At 42.7% G+C, this 13827-nt stretch overlaps 1 protein-coding gene across 2 annotated transcripts in view; it reads left to right on the top strand.

Moving 5' to 3' along the window:
• The first annotated feature begins 3343 nt into the window (after positions 1–3343).
• Positions 3344–13827, top strand: part of dennd1b (DENN/MADD domain containing 1B) — a 103878-nt gene continuing 93394 nt past the window's right edge. For both annotated transcript variants that reach the window (XM_076724625.1, XM_076724637.1), the window contains exons 1-2: positions 3344–3663; positions 4251–4315. In XM_076724625.1, coding sequence (XP_076580740.1) covers positions 3647–3663; positions 4251–4315 — 82 coding nt within the window. In that variant the 5' untranslated portion in view covers positions 3344–3646. The remainder of the gene's footprint in view (positions 3664–4250; positions 4316–13827) is intronic.

A 13827-nucleotide genomic window follows, 5' to 3' on the forward strand; every position in this document is an offset into this window, starting at 1 on the left:
GATTGCGTCGCTGGCTCTCATCAAAGTTAGCCTTCATCGCATGTTTACTCCTTGTCTCCTCTCAGTTTCTCCTGCACAGATATGTGTTGCACTTCCTCCTTTGCTCGTCACACCGCTGACATGTGACCGGCTCGTCACACTGATCCACCGGCGCACACAGCGCCCCTGCCGTTTCACAGCGGCTCCCATCGGGCCCCTGGTGATATGAGGACAGCCACACTTTACACACTGAGGATGCAATAATAATAATAAGAAGAAGAAGAAGAAAAATCACAAAACCACAAATGAGGGAGAAATATACATTCACTACCAGTGCATTACCACATTTTATTATGAGACTAAAGTGAAGAAAATGGGTTACCAGTCACAACTCTGCACTTTTAAGCACTCATGTGTGCATTATTTTTGTCCGAGAAGAAACACTGGACCGGTTTGATACTTATAGTATGTATGTAATACCATTTAAATATTGATATAATTCTATAATTATGAATGTGGATAAATTACACCGTCCCTATAAATGTCCAGCTTTGTTCTCCTTGACTGTAATGACACTGCAGTGCAAACAAAGACACCTTCCCATAATATTTAAGTAGTATAGTGACTTGGACAAAGCACTGAAAGGTTGATGAGTGGACGTTAATGAGTCCTTTCAAGGTTACCCAATGCTGTAAGCCACCTCTGATGATGTGTACTACAGGATTCTGGATAATGAAACCTGACAAGTGTCTTTTGACTGACATTGTGGGGCCAATTAACCCACAGACAAATTACAGATGAAATACTGCAGCACAACCTGAAAATGTAGGATAACGCCGATGTATTGCAGTTTTAAGCAACGCAAGATTTTGTAATAACTCCACATTTCAATTCAACAAGGTAAATCATGTGCACTTCAACTGAGCCCAGTGTTTGAAGCCATTCTGAAATGCATTGTCTGGACAATGGGACACTGTATTGTTCTGTTGTCACTGGTTCTCTTAAATGAATATAATCTGGAACTGTTTGCTTTTTTACAGTTGTCTGAAATGTGAAACCTCACTGCTTCTCAGTGCCCAAGACTCATAAGAGCTTTATGTGTGTGTCTCTTTGTGTGCATGTGTGTCATATTGCTTTTTTTTTTATGTTAAGGCAGCAGCCCTGCCATTATCATTTCATACGGATGCCTGAAACAGCATGCCCCAGTCTGCTGCCACTTAATTACCTTCCAGTCAGCCTGAAGAAATCTGGCTCTGATCCAGACAGACTCTCTGGAGAGGAGAGAGAAGTACATCTAAGCCATTGGTTTCAATTTACCATGGGACAAATATTGCTTAAACATGCAAACGATAAAATGAAAGTCTACCCTAAAACAGAATTTACATTGCACTTAATATCTATGATTTTGGCCAGGAAAGGCAACATATATAAAATGACAGATATTTCCCTTAAAAAGGAAATAAAGAGCATCAAGACACTAATGGTTTATGTCATCAGGTGTCACTTCAGGGAGTTGGTCCCCCAGCAGTGAATCTGTTACTAACTCTGTGGGCTGATATCTCAAGTATTACACCTAAATAAGTTTGAACTTAATGAAGGTTTACAGCTGTGAATCAGACATTTACCCATGAAACAATGAGTTATCTCATTTAAATTCCCAAAATAAAACCCCTGCACAAAATTATAGATATTGTTTGATTTTAGGGTGGATTTTCTCTGTAAGAGCGCCATTGACTCAGCTGATTCATGAGCAATATGCCTAATGTAGAGTCCTGAAGCAGATTCTAGTCACATACAGTGGGCTCATTCTATACATGATTTGTGTGTGTGACACAGATGGTTTTTCATCATTTGAAAGCCTAAGTAACTGAGTTATGTATTGCGATTTCAGCATCTATTTCATGCATGGACTGCTGTCATCTTACGCGGTTACCCTAAGTAGCATTTACACATGACACACTATAATTATGAAGTCAAATAATCATTCCAGTCTTCTACTGTCCACCACAGTCTGGTTGGTTGGCTGTACTGAAGCAGTTGGGGCAATGCTCAAAGGCACTTCAGTGGTGGTAATCGGTGAGGGGCAAGTCGACAGCACTTGTCGTTGTAAGCTTGCTTTTCGAACCTTTAGTTCCAGAAGTAAGCCCTCTGCACATTATGCGTGTGACCTGTGACCACCAAGTGAACACTTCCGTGTTTGCTCAGAGACCCAGAGGACCTTTGTGCTGGAATAATACTACCATCTTAAGTGTGGTAATTTCATTAAACACACATTTATTTAGGAGAATGCTGCCAATATGACACTGCACAATATAATATTAAAATGATGAAGGTCTGAAAAGTACATTTTGACACATGACACCGGACCCATCTTAACTGTATCTCAATAGTGCAAATTCCCTAATCAAACTTTCCCAAAACCTCACAGTAAATTTGGGTTTTCGGGCCCCTGGAGGTCTTGAGCCCCAGGGCAGTGGCTTACATATTGCTATGCTGAATTTCATATAACATAGTTACATATGCTTTATATTTCCACTCATACTCAGTCCTGTGGGAGAAAATACCAGCAAAGGCTCTAATCAGTATTTGTGTACTAACAATGGATCAAATAACCAGCCAATGTTTTGTGTGAAAGGTGGGAATTATCATCCCACTCTGCAGGTCTACAGATTATTATTATTTTTTATTTTAACTAATGGTTTTCATGGCCTAAAACTACTGTTTTGATTCGCTCTCACCTCTGTCATCAGGATTTGTTCCCAGATGAAGCAGACAGCTGATGAACACAAGCTGCCCAACAATGAACAGCAGACACAGTTGCCGACTATTGCTGGTGAACATTGTGGAGTACTTAGCAGCTAAAGAGCCAGATGTTAGAGATCAACACAAGGCTTACAAGAGAGTGATTATTGAACTTGCATTTGTCAGGTGACCCGAAACGTGACTCCAAATCAATGTTAATGTTTCTCAGTATCTGTAGGGTGTGGGCCTATAGGCAACTGTTTACCATCACATTCACCATAACAGCTTTATAAGGTGATGATATGTTGTGCTATGATGTATTCAGCCTGCAAGCGGCCCAAAAAAATCTATTAATACTGGTTTAAACCACTTCTCATTTTGGAAGCCCTCACAAAGACCCCTGATGGCTCCGGGACCCCACTTTGGGAGCCACTGCTGGAGGCTAGCGCTGCCACAATTATTGAACTAATAATGCAGTCTCACAGGGAAACACGTTTTTCATCAGAAGCATGAATCACACGGCTCAGGTCTGCTGCTCGTATCATGCTTGTTACTCATCTAAAGTGGAGGAAAGACGCTCGCAGGCAGCAGCGGCAACGGCAAGGTGCTCATCCGACGCGCTGACGTCACCAAATCTTTGACAGCGGCACTTCCTGGAGTGGCGTTTGTTGTGGGAAATAAACACCGTGGTGCTGAACTGGGGATTCGTGCTACATTAAGGACAGAAGGTCGCCACCAACTGCCACACCATCCCACGTCCGAGCATGTGGTCGCGGCAGCTTTCGAGCGGTATTAGATAGGAGAGAAGAAGTGACGGCGGAGAGTGAGGAAGGACGAGGTGCACATCTATTCCCGGACAGCCAGCAGAGCAGAGCCGAGCACAGCCGCCGACAGCACCGAGTTGTCGCGATGTTGTAGCTAAACCATGGACAGCAGAATAAAGTAAGACCTCTGAGTTTTATGTTTACCCCCACCAACACCAACACCACCGCCTCTGCCGCTTCTCGGTACAGAGCGGTCGAGCTAACGGCTAATGCGTGCTTCAGGCACGTCACGTTAAGTCGGAGCTGACTGTGAAACACGGAGCAGTGTTTGGCGTCATCTCCAGCAGTGGGTTTAGCAGCCAGGCCAGCTGGCTCCACAGCATTTGGGTCAGTCTGTTGCTCTGTCTACTAGCTGGCCACCAATTAGCAGCTCCGCTAGCCAAGCAGACGGCTTTAAATAGGCTACACGGTCGTGTCCTGTGACCCAACTTTGTCGAGATACTGATGAGAAAACTTCCTTCATACTCACTAAAGCACTGTTTGACAGCTTCATCTAGCCTGCTGTTATTCACACTGTTGGCTGTGAACAATGTGATTCATGTGAATAATGATCCACTGTATGATTATAGATGATATTATGAGGTAAAGGAGTTCAGCACAGCTTTCATGCGTGCTAATATGGAATACATGCTGACTGCATATGAGCGTGTGTAACAACAGCTGGCCCTTATTTCCCCTCATCAGTCAGTGTGTTGTTCTTTTCAGGGAGCATCCAGAGAGAACATTTGATCTGGTTCTACAGGTGGCATGTCCAACATCTGAAAATGAAGGTAGGTGATGCTTTTATGCCCTAACAGTGTGCCAGTCGTGTGAGTCTGCAATCTGCTGGACAAGTAAAGTAAAGAAGTCTCTGAACCGTTAAGTGACAGCCATCATAACAGAGGTAGAGATGAAACAGTTAGTCGATTAAGTAGCATTTTGAAAGGAAATTAGTTATTTTTTAAGCTGGGTATGCCTTAAATGAACAGATTCCATCATGGTAAATTTAATATCCTTGGCTTTTGAACTTTTGTTCACACAAATAAAGATATTTGAGGACGTCCTCATGGCTCAGGAAGAGTGTGATGGGCATTTTTCAAGAAGTGACAAATGGAGGAAGTGATTGGCAGATTTATCGCCAATGAAAATTATTATTAGTTGCACACCTAAATAGAGCATATTCATTCATTCATTCATTCAGTGTTTCAGTGTGGAAATGATTAGTGGGCTGGCATGAAATGAATCATCAGTAATTTCAGTAAATGGTCATTCATTTGAGTCATTTATCAGACAAGACGTTCTCATTCTCTAGTTCTCCAAACGTTTTTTGGTTTCAGGCGTGTCAAAAGGGAGAATTTCCTGCCTTACTCTGTTTCATATCAATGTAAATGTTTTATCTTCTGCTTAGCGCTCACCTCACCTTGTGCTCTAGGAAATTTCGTTGGACATTTTCTTAAATTTGTTTCATTTTAGAGACTAAACAGTTAATTGATTAATAATAATTAAAAAAACTAAGTGACAGGCCATTTTACATTGAAAATAATTGTTTTCCATGGTCCTAATATCCATCTTGATGAAGAGGCTTATGTGTATTTGCCAGTTGTCTCTGTTTGTGTGCCATGTGTTTGTAGAAAGGACTGTTTGTCGTGTAATTACAGTAATTGTAAGGCTGCACAGCCAAGATGGCGTGTAACGTTGGCAGCAGTGTTTACCAAATGCACTTGCACAGTATTTTAAGTAAGACAGCAAGCGTCACAGAACTGCAGTGCATGACTGAGTTCAGTCTTGCAAAATGAGAGCAATCATTATGTCTCGGGTGTTATTATGTGTGGCCCAGAGTGCACTCCCGAGGACTAGAGAAGGTCAACGCTGAGTTCAGCTGTAAAATTGTCGGAGATGTTAGCTGCTTTAAGATCTGTTGGTCTTATGCGTTCTTCATTTGTTTGACTGATTTTGCACCATTCTGTTATCAAGCCTGACCACGAGCTAACTAGTGTGGGCTTTTCTCTTGCAAGCGTGACCCCACAAAGACTGTTTTAGAAGGATCACGCTTGGGTCAGCAGGCTGCATTAACTGTTCTGCTGTTTGCAGTGGTCAAACATTCCAGCCGTGGTGGCCGGGACAAAAAGTGTTCAGACTAGCTCAGGAAATTTCTGTGGCCAATGAAGAACAACACCATATTCTACCTTTATGAATATGGGAAATACAGTAACCTATATTTCACATCAATATCCAGTGTCGCTCATAAGTCAAATATCATGTAAAAACATTTTCACTGCACATTACACCAGCTGTCTGATTTTGCCCACTCAGTTTTGACGTTAAAGAGGTGTTATGTGGACGGTTCTCTTGTGCAGCTGCTTAGCTGACCAGAGGAGACTGAAAGTTGTCCTTGGATGTAATTCTGATATTGGATTTTAAACCAAACTCATAAACCACCGGCCTGTGCTGTAATAACCGACTTCCCCCACGTATGATCCAGGGTCAGACTCATATCCGGACTCCTGCTCCCTGGAGCACAGCTACAGAGCAATGTTTGCACACCCCGCAGGTCAAGTAGAACATACACATTCTGCTCAGTCATTGGACGGAGGCGCTCTCTGCCCTGTGCTGAATCCTGATTGGATGTAAGAATGTCCCGGTTGAGGATGTTGTTATGATGTCTATGTGTATCACCGCATGCAGGGACTTATGGTTGAGGCAGATTGCTTTTTAAAGGAGTTTCAGATAACTTTATGAGGAATGACTCACTGATCAATTTCCTTTTCTTTGACTTGGCTTTAGCTGACGTCTGCATGAATTGAAATGAATGAACTGTTAGCATTTTACAGGCCCAAATGGATCGATGGTGTGCGAATATTATATACTGTGGGTACACATGCGTTAACAACTAAAATTTGACCTGCCTTATAGTACTGTATGCATTTGTCTTAATTGTGTGGTGCTTGTTTTTATTATGAGCCGAAAGGGTTAAAGCTATGAGTCATAACAGAACAGCTTTGGTCAGCTATGAAACCTCCGCAGTCACTCACCGCAGACTAGAGCCGTTTCTCCTACAGTCAAACATTAGATACTTGGCCAAAAAGCACCACTTCACATTCACACATTATCTTCCCACTATCTCACAGAGACAAACAAACAAGAGTGCAACCATGATAGACTATAATTAAATTGTCATAGCAACATGGTGCAGAACATTTGAGCGTTTGGAGAAGTGGTGGAAGGTTTCAGCTTGCTCATATTTCTCATATCGCCTCCTCACACTTTAGGGAATACAAGTTACATTTTTTGATCGATTTTTGGCTGCATTTCATTCAGTGTGTCCTCCCTCTACCAGCAATCCAGTTTGCAGTGCCGTGCTTTGAAGTGACTGACAGGGTGTCCTCGTTGAGTGACTAGAAATCTTGCTGTGTGCAGGGTTGTGCTGATGCCGCGCTGCTGTTTTGCCACCCTCACCACATCCTGGTCCTGCTGGTGTGAAACTAGATCCACGTACGATAGCATGACATGATACCTTTGTGTTGTCGAGGGTAATTCCCTTTTTTGTTATAATATAAGTCATGATCAACCTGCAGAGAGACCTGTACTGTAGTCAGATGAAAATAGCAAGACTCTTTATAGATGGTCAGCACACCTAACCCCGAACTTCCTGTGTTAAATAGGTTTCACACTTAGCACTATGTAGTGCAGACGACGCCCACATGTGTACAGACAAGCCTGCAATAAACCTGCTTTTTAACAACCTTTTTAAACTGGTGCTCTCAGAATAGACTGCTCACTCATTATAAACGTTTGACATTTTGACATAGAAACTGTGCATGGCTTAATATTTCTCTCTGAGGCAAGTCTACACCTGAGTGCTGAATGAAGTCATTAATGCTAACATTGATAATGAATCAAGAAGTAATTAATCACTGAAGATTTTGAATCAAAAATATATTATCTGACAGTGCAAATTTGGTTTCATCCGTGGAGGTGGCTTCAATGGCTGGAGCTATGCAACCTGTACAGACAACTGGGATTACTGGAGAACTGCAGTGTGTGCACCATTAGGAACCATTATCTGAACCAGTGATGCAGGCTTGTTGTGACAACAGAGTGAAAGGTGTTGCTTACCTTGATGACTCGTTGGATTTTGATTTGACTCAGACTGTAGTGAGCACCTGCGGCTTCTCATCAAACCAGTTCTCCATAGCTGTCTGCTCCTTGGCTAATTCTCCTTTTGAATATTGTTTGCAAGTTGAGATACACTAAGCTGCTCACGACCTACCACAGATTTTTTTTTATTTACAGAACGGCTTAGGCTCTAGAAAATCAGAACCAGAACAATATGCACGTTTCTTTAATTGTTTGTTTGAATAATAACTAACAGAGTAGGAGTGACAGCATTTCTCTTTTTTTTTTTTTTATTGTTGGTTCATTTTTTTTAACTTGTGTTTATTCAAATACTTAAGATGGCTGTGCTGCAAAAGTCAGTATCATGTCAATGGTGTATCATTTTGTTCATTTTATAAGCCTCTAGTGATTAATTAATTATGATTGATCATTATTATGCTGGATAATTGATTAAAGGTTCCCTGTGGAGTCTTAGACCTCTGGTTGAAGCTGTTTTGCTATGAGTGGGTCCCCGTTTTGTTTATGTCGTGCATGTGTGCGCATGGATGAAGTGAAATACAGTCCTACCAATGGTGTCGCACAATTCCACCGATCAACAGACTGCGATAGCACGCCAAGATATGCTGCAGGGTGCCAGCAAAGGCAGGCAAGAGGAAGGCTGCAGCATGGGTGTAAAGAAGGCTGGAATTAAAACACTTAAAAAGTCGGCATTGCAAATGTTCAGTGAGGAAGGAAATGAATTCAACGCTTTTGTTAGACCTCAAGGTTACAGACTGTGTTTTGGTGAGTAACACTGAATGTAAACAAAAGTTTTGTTTGTTTACAAGAATACACTTCAGGGCACCTTAACTAAGCACTGTTGTCTAATCTGTGATGTTCAGCCAACGGGGCCGTTCAACTACTCTGAATGACACGGCTTTGCTGCTTTTGATGTACGAGTCTGATTCTCAGACATGCAGATCAAGTTTCCGTTTTACCGCGGTCAAGTGGAGTTCTGTTTGTCAGGATGTCGCTGAAACCATGTCATTTGGAGGACTTAACTATGCCAGTGTTCTTAGTTTGTTCCCATTGGACACATTCCCAGTTATTAATCCCATGAGTGGGTTTGATTTTTTTGTCTTTTGGCAAACATTTCATGACTTCAGTAGTGCCGGTAGGAGCAGAAACGTCCATCGCCTTAATGGAAATTGAGAATTGACAAGAGCATCAGCATTCCACAACACAAGTGTTGCTGAAGAGATACAACAAGAAAATAAAGCTCACAGCTATAATGGTGGCAGTGTTCATATCTGGACTTGGCCCCATACTTCTAACCATGGATGTGTGGATAGATGACAGACACTGGGCCTTTTTCCTCATGCAGGTCCATGGAGACCTGGCCTCCCTGTTCAGCCTGAGCTCAGTTCCGCTTAGCTCTGTTGGCTCAGTGCTCTGTGGATGCTCAGGCTGTGAGTGAGTGTTGCCTGAGAGCGTGACTGGCATGCTAGCTACTAGCGGCCCTGGCTACATAAAGCCATATTGATGTGCTTCCAAGATGCTGCCAAAGCTAGCAGATGACGCTAACGCTGCCAAGGCAGTAGGTGGGGACAGATGCTACCTGTCCTCGCCCGCTCCCTCCAGCCAGATTGTTCCCAGTAACAAAGCAATAAACTTAATAGATCAGCATATCAGTTTTATAGCAACATTCATGCTGCAATTAGGGTGAACGATTTACTCTTTTTTAAAAAAAAAAAAAAAACCTCAGTGGGGGCAGCTTGGTTAGCACTGATGCATCACAGGATTACAGTCTTGGGTGGAAATCATTGCCCTGGTTCTTCTCTGTGTGCTTTGCTTTGCATGCTCTTTCAGCATAGCGGTTCAGACAGACTGCAGGTCAGATGAATTGGGATCTCTAAATTGTCTGAATGAACCAATGTGAATGTATTTCCATGCCTTACAGAAGACTGACATTCTTCCCAATTTGCACAGCGGATGGATGAAAGCACTTGTTGTCTTGTTTCCGTTGTATGCTTGTGTCTGCCAGTTGTGTGCCATTGAGCATGTGCCTTTTTTCGTGTGAGATAAATGACAGCTTTATCATCTGCTTCAGTATCTCATAGCAGAGCCTCACTAGAAAACTCAGCAGGAGGTTTAACTATTAAAATGTAAGTGCATGTGCAATGGTTTTAGACTTCTCCTTCAGATACACATAAAGGAAAAGCAAAGGTATAGACACATTTTACCCTTTGCTTCATGTGGCCTTATAGCTTCACTTCCAACTATGAAAAGTTACTTTTGTTCTGTATCCTGAGAACATTTTCGCTGAGACCTGGGGGTCTCATGGTGTCGTGTACTGTTCGTTAGTTACCAATCTGCTTCCATCTCTGCTGCAGGCCCGCTCAAGAAGCTGTGATATTCCGTTTTTTTCCTTTGGCTTTCACACCTTCCCATTTCCACCCTTCGCATTCGTAGAGCAAAACTCCTGTGTAGTAGAACTTTTAGAAAAGGTTGAACGTTGACATTCTGCAAAATGTCAGAATTGCTCCTTGACCCAAGCTTTGCCGGTTCTGCAGTCTGATTGGATTCCGGCTGCGTGTTGAGTTCACAGTGGGCTCACACTCAGACGGGAGGCCATTGGAGTACTAACAGATGCCATGGCAGCAAGGAGGGTGTTGATTGGTCATTAGAGAAGCCACACTCCTCCACTCACACTCCTGAGAGGTCCCCAGGGTCTCACACTTTGTTTATCTCACAACGCTACTGCCTTTTGCTTTTGTCTCACCCATATGACTTCGCTAAATTGGCTCTTTTACACAGAATCAGATATCACCCAAGTCTTTGTCTTTTATCTGTTTCCTCTGAAGCGAATTGCGGAAGTCTCTTAACTTCCCTGCAATGCTATTGTAATGACCACAGTGTGAGTGAACTTCGAGAAATCCCCTCCCACTCTGTATCTACTGTGTCTAAGTGTCTGTAAGATCATGTCTGACCTTCAGTCCAACTTTTCACCACCTAACCTCGTCTTTGTGTCTGCATGCTGGGGCTGTTTGTTTGTGTGCTGATGTCCCTTTCTTTTCTCTGCACTCTTAATCACGTGGCACTGAAACATTAGACATTTGGTGGGCACTTGTATCCAAAGATAATGTCATACATGAAGCAGCATGTGACTGGAGAATGGAACCATTAAAAAGTGTTTCAGTTGCATCTGAATGAATAATATTGTGTTCCTAAAAGAAAAAGAAGAGCCAAAACCTGGATCTGCATCAGTGACATTACATTTGAATTTTGGTTGGCTTCTGGAATAGTTACATGTTCACAAGTCAAGACTGGACTGTTGTTCGACTTGATCAGTGATGTGAATTCAGTTTCCACCCTTTAATGCTATAATGTTCCATCCCAGCTTTTCCTGTGTGCTTCACAGTCAGATATAAGATAAGCCTTGCTTGGATTTCCACTTTGGTTATTCAGATGACAAAGTTGGCCAACTAGCCTTTCTCAGTGCTCTACAGCCTTGCTCCTTTGTTGGTGTCTGGAGTCATTTGTAGCTCCCTACTCACAGCCACTCATCCATTCAGTAACTGTGTAGTGGCCTGCTGCTTACTGGGTTTAGTTCCAGCTCTTTTCCCATTAAAAAGAGATGGCGGCAAGTGTTGCCTTCACATTTCACCACAGCCTGCTTTGTTTCAGATTATGGTGAAACTCAGAAACTAAGAAGGTTTCTGCATTGGTCTTTGGCCAGTGCAGAAACATGACGCGTTCGATTGTTACACAGGTAAGGTCACCAATGAAATTCAAAGCCAGAAGAATAGATTTTTTTGCAGTGTCTAAATTTTGGGTGTATATGTCTCTGGCAGTAATGATCACAGAACAGCTGCCTTTTTTACGCATTGATGTTTCTGACTCTGTCCATTCTTGCATATCAAACTTTTCTTAGTAAGCGCACGTTTGCACATTCACAAACAAGACACCATCCATCTCACGGCCCTATCTGATTATCACTTGCCATGACAGACGGGATAGATGGGCCTGACAGGGAGAATGGCATGAGGGAACAGGTCCCTGGGACTTTTCAGGTGCTGCCATGTGACCTCGCAACACTCATATTTTGGCAAATGTACACACATCCACCGCCATCAGGACAGCTGTGGGTGGACTTCTGTGTGTTTCTTCAGAGCATAGAGTATTATTGGCCAAAGCATGAAGAACTGGGGCAAAATCAGGGTGGGGTAGGGGGAAAGAGAGGGAGATGGGGGAGAGAGGATGAAGGGTGTCGCGGATATGCTGAAGGCATAGAGGTGGCTGAGAGGTTAGATACTGCGGGGGATGCTAGCTGAGCTTTCCCACCCGCTGACGCAGTGCTGAAACTCCAGGGGTAAATTGTTCTTTGTGTGAGTGTGTGATAGCAGGTACATGTTAAAGTGTATAGTGCGTGTTGTGCACATATGGCTGTGTATATGCGCGTGTGCACGGCTGCATAGATGTGTGTGTGAGAAACAGTCACAGAAGCTGTGGGAGCTGCAGGAGGCTCATCTGAATTCACTAATGCTGCCAGACTGCGAGAACATGGAAAGACTTCTAGGCACTGACGCTCACAGGCTATTTTTAGACTTCCCCTTTCCACGGCGAAAAAGTGGGGAAAAGTAGGGACCCGATCAATGATTTAAAATGAGATGATTCTGATGAATGCAGAAGAGTTTCATCACATCACCCTCACTCCTCACTTGCAGCCTCGCAGCATTGTTGTCGTTTGCTTGTTTCTTGTTCGCGCGTGTGCACGTACTGTGCATCTTCGTGTGATGGCAGATGAGTTTATTCCCTCGTGACCACTCTTAAGTTATGCTCCCGAGAGCTGTGGGAATATTATGTGTTTAAAAATAAAAACCAAGATGCAAAGGCGAGGATAATGTCCAGCTGAATTTAGCTTCCAAAAAGTGCCAATGTCATCTTAATGATAAGCTCTGCTTCACGTGTGTCATGTCAAAGGATGGCAATAGGCGACCGGGACTATGTATGTTCAGCGCAGCAGATGGCACAAGCATGTACAAGCAAACACACACAACCAATTATCATGAGTCAAACAACAATGATTGGCTGGTTCTTATGCATGTAATACCAATGTGGCCTAGTTTAGCCCACAAATGAACAGGATTAGTGTAGCTCCTGCTTTAATGTAGCTTTGGTGATGTTAATCTGTCCTAGTCTGGTAAATTGGATTTCATGAAAAAAAAAAAAAAAAAGCTGTGCTCAAAAATATGTTGACTTTTGTGACTGTCATATTGAGCAGATTTTATGACGGCAGGATTTTAACAGGATTTGGGACTGACTCACTTCTCATGACGACATCAACTGGCCCACTTCTCCTGTCATGTGCAGTGAATGATGGCCATAAAGCTTCTCTTATGAAGGATTCCAGCCATATTAAAGAAGACATCACTTTCTCTGAAATTTTCCCACAGGAACTTTTACCTGTGAGTGTTTTTGACTTAAAAATTAGTTTAGTACAAATTAATATGCATGCCTTGATGGTCTTATTTGTATTCTATAGTTAGCAAATAACATATATTGTAAAACAATGACTATTCATATTGCACGGGAGACTTAAGGATCTCCAGCTTTCTGCAAAACCCCACTGCTAGACGAGTGCAAGACGCAGCGCAGATAAAGGCAGGGGTTGTCTCAAAGGATGCAGCCTCAGTGTTTGTGCTCTGGTCTCACAGGGCTGCTGACATGTAGACTGATGTAAAATGACCTAAAAGATGAATGATGAAAAGACAGAAACGTGTTTTCCCCGGCAATTAAGGAAATCAACCTACTTATTGACATGATATGAGTGCTGGTATCCTGACATCTAGACTGTTGTCCTTTAGACCTTAATTTTGTGGTCAAGACCAAATCCAAGTCAAGCAGAACTAGTGGTACAAGCCTACTGTCTGTGCTGTCATCTCAGTTTCTATCCTCACTATTTACATGTCAACAGCTACGCCCTTAGGCTATATCTCTCCGTTCGAGGCTGCTCCTATGTTGCCTAACACCACACAATTACAGTGAAGATGATGCCGTTTACATGCGTGTAGTACCCCACTGGCCCTTAATTTGGGTTCTGGCCTATTTTTTCATGACTGGAAATATAGGTCAATGTTGATGCCTTTGTGAACGTCTGAGACCATTTATCATTGCAAATCATGTAATTCATCCACAACTTCTTTGT

This window comes from Chaetodon auriga, chromosome 3 (genome assembly GCF_051107435.1).
Source record: "Chaetodon auriga isolate fChaAug3 chromosome 3, fChaAug3.hap1, whole genome shotgun sequence".
NCBI lineage: Eukaryota > Metazoa > Chordata > Actinopteri > Chaetodontiformes > Chaetodontidae > Chaetodon > Chaetodon auriga.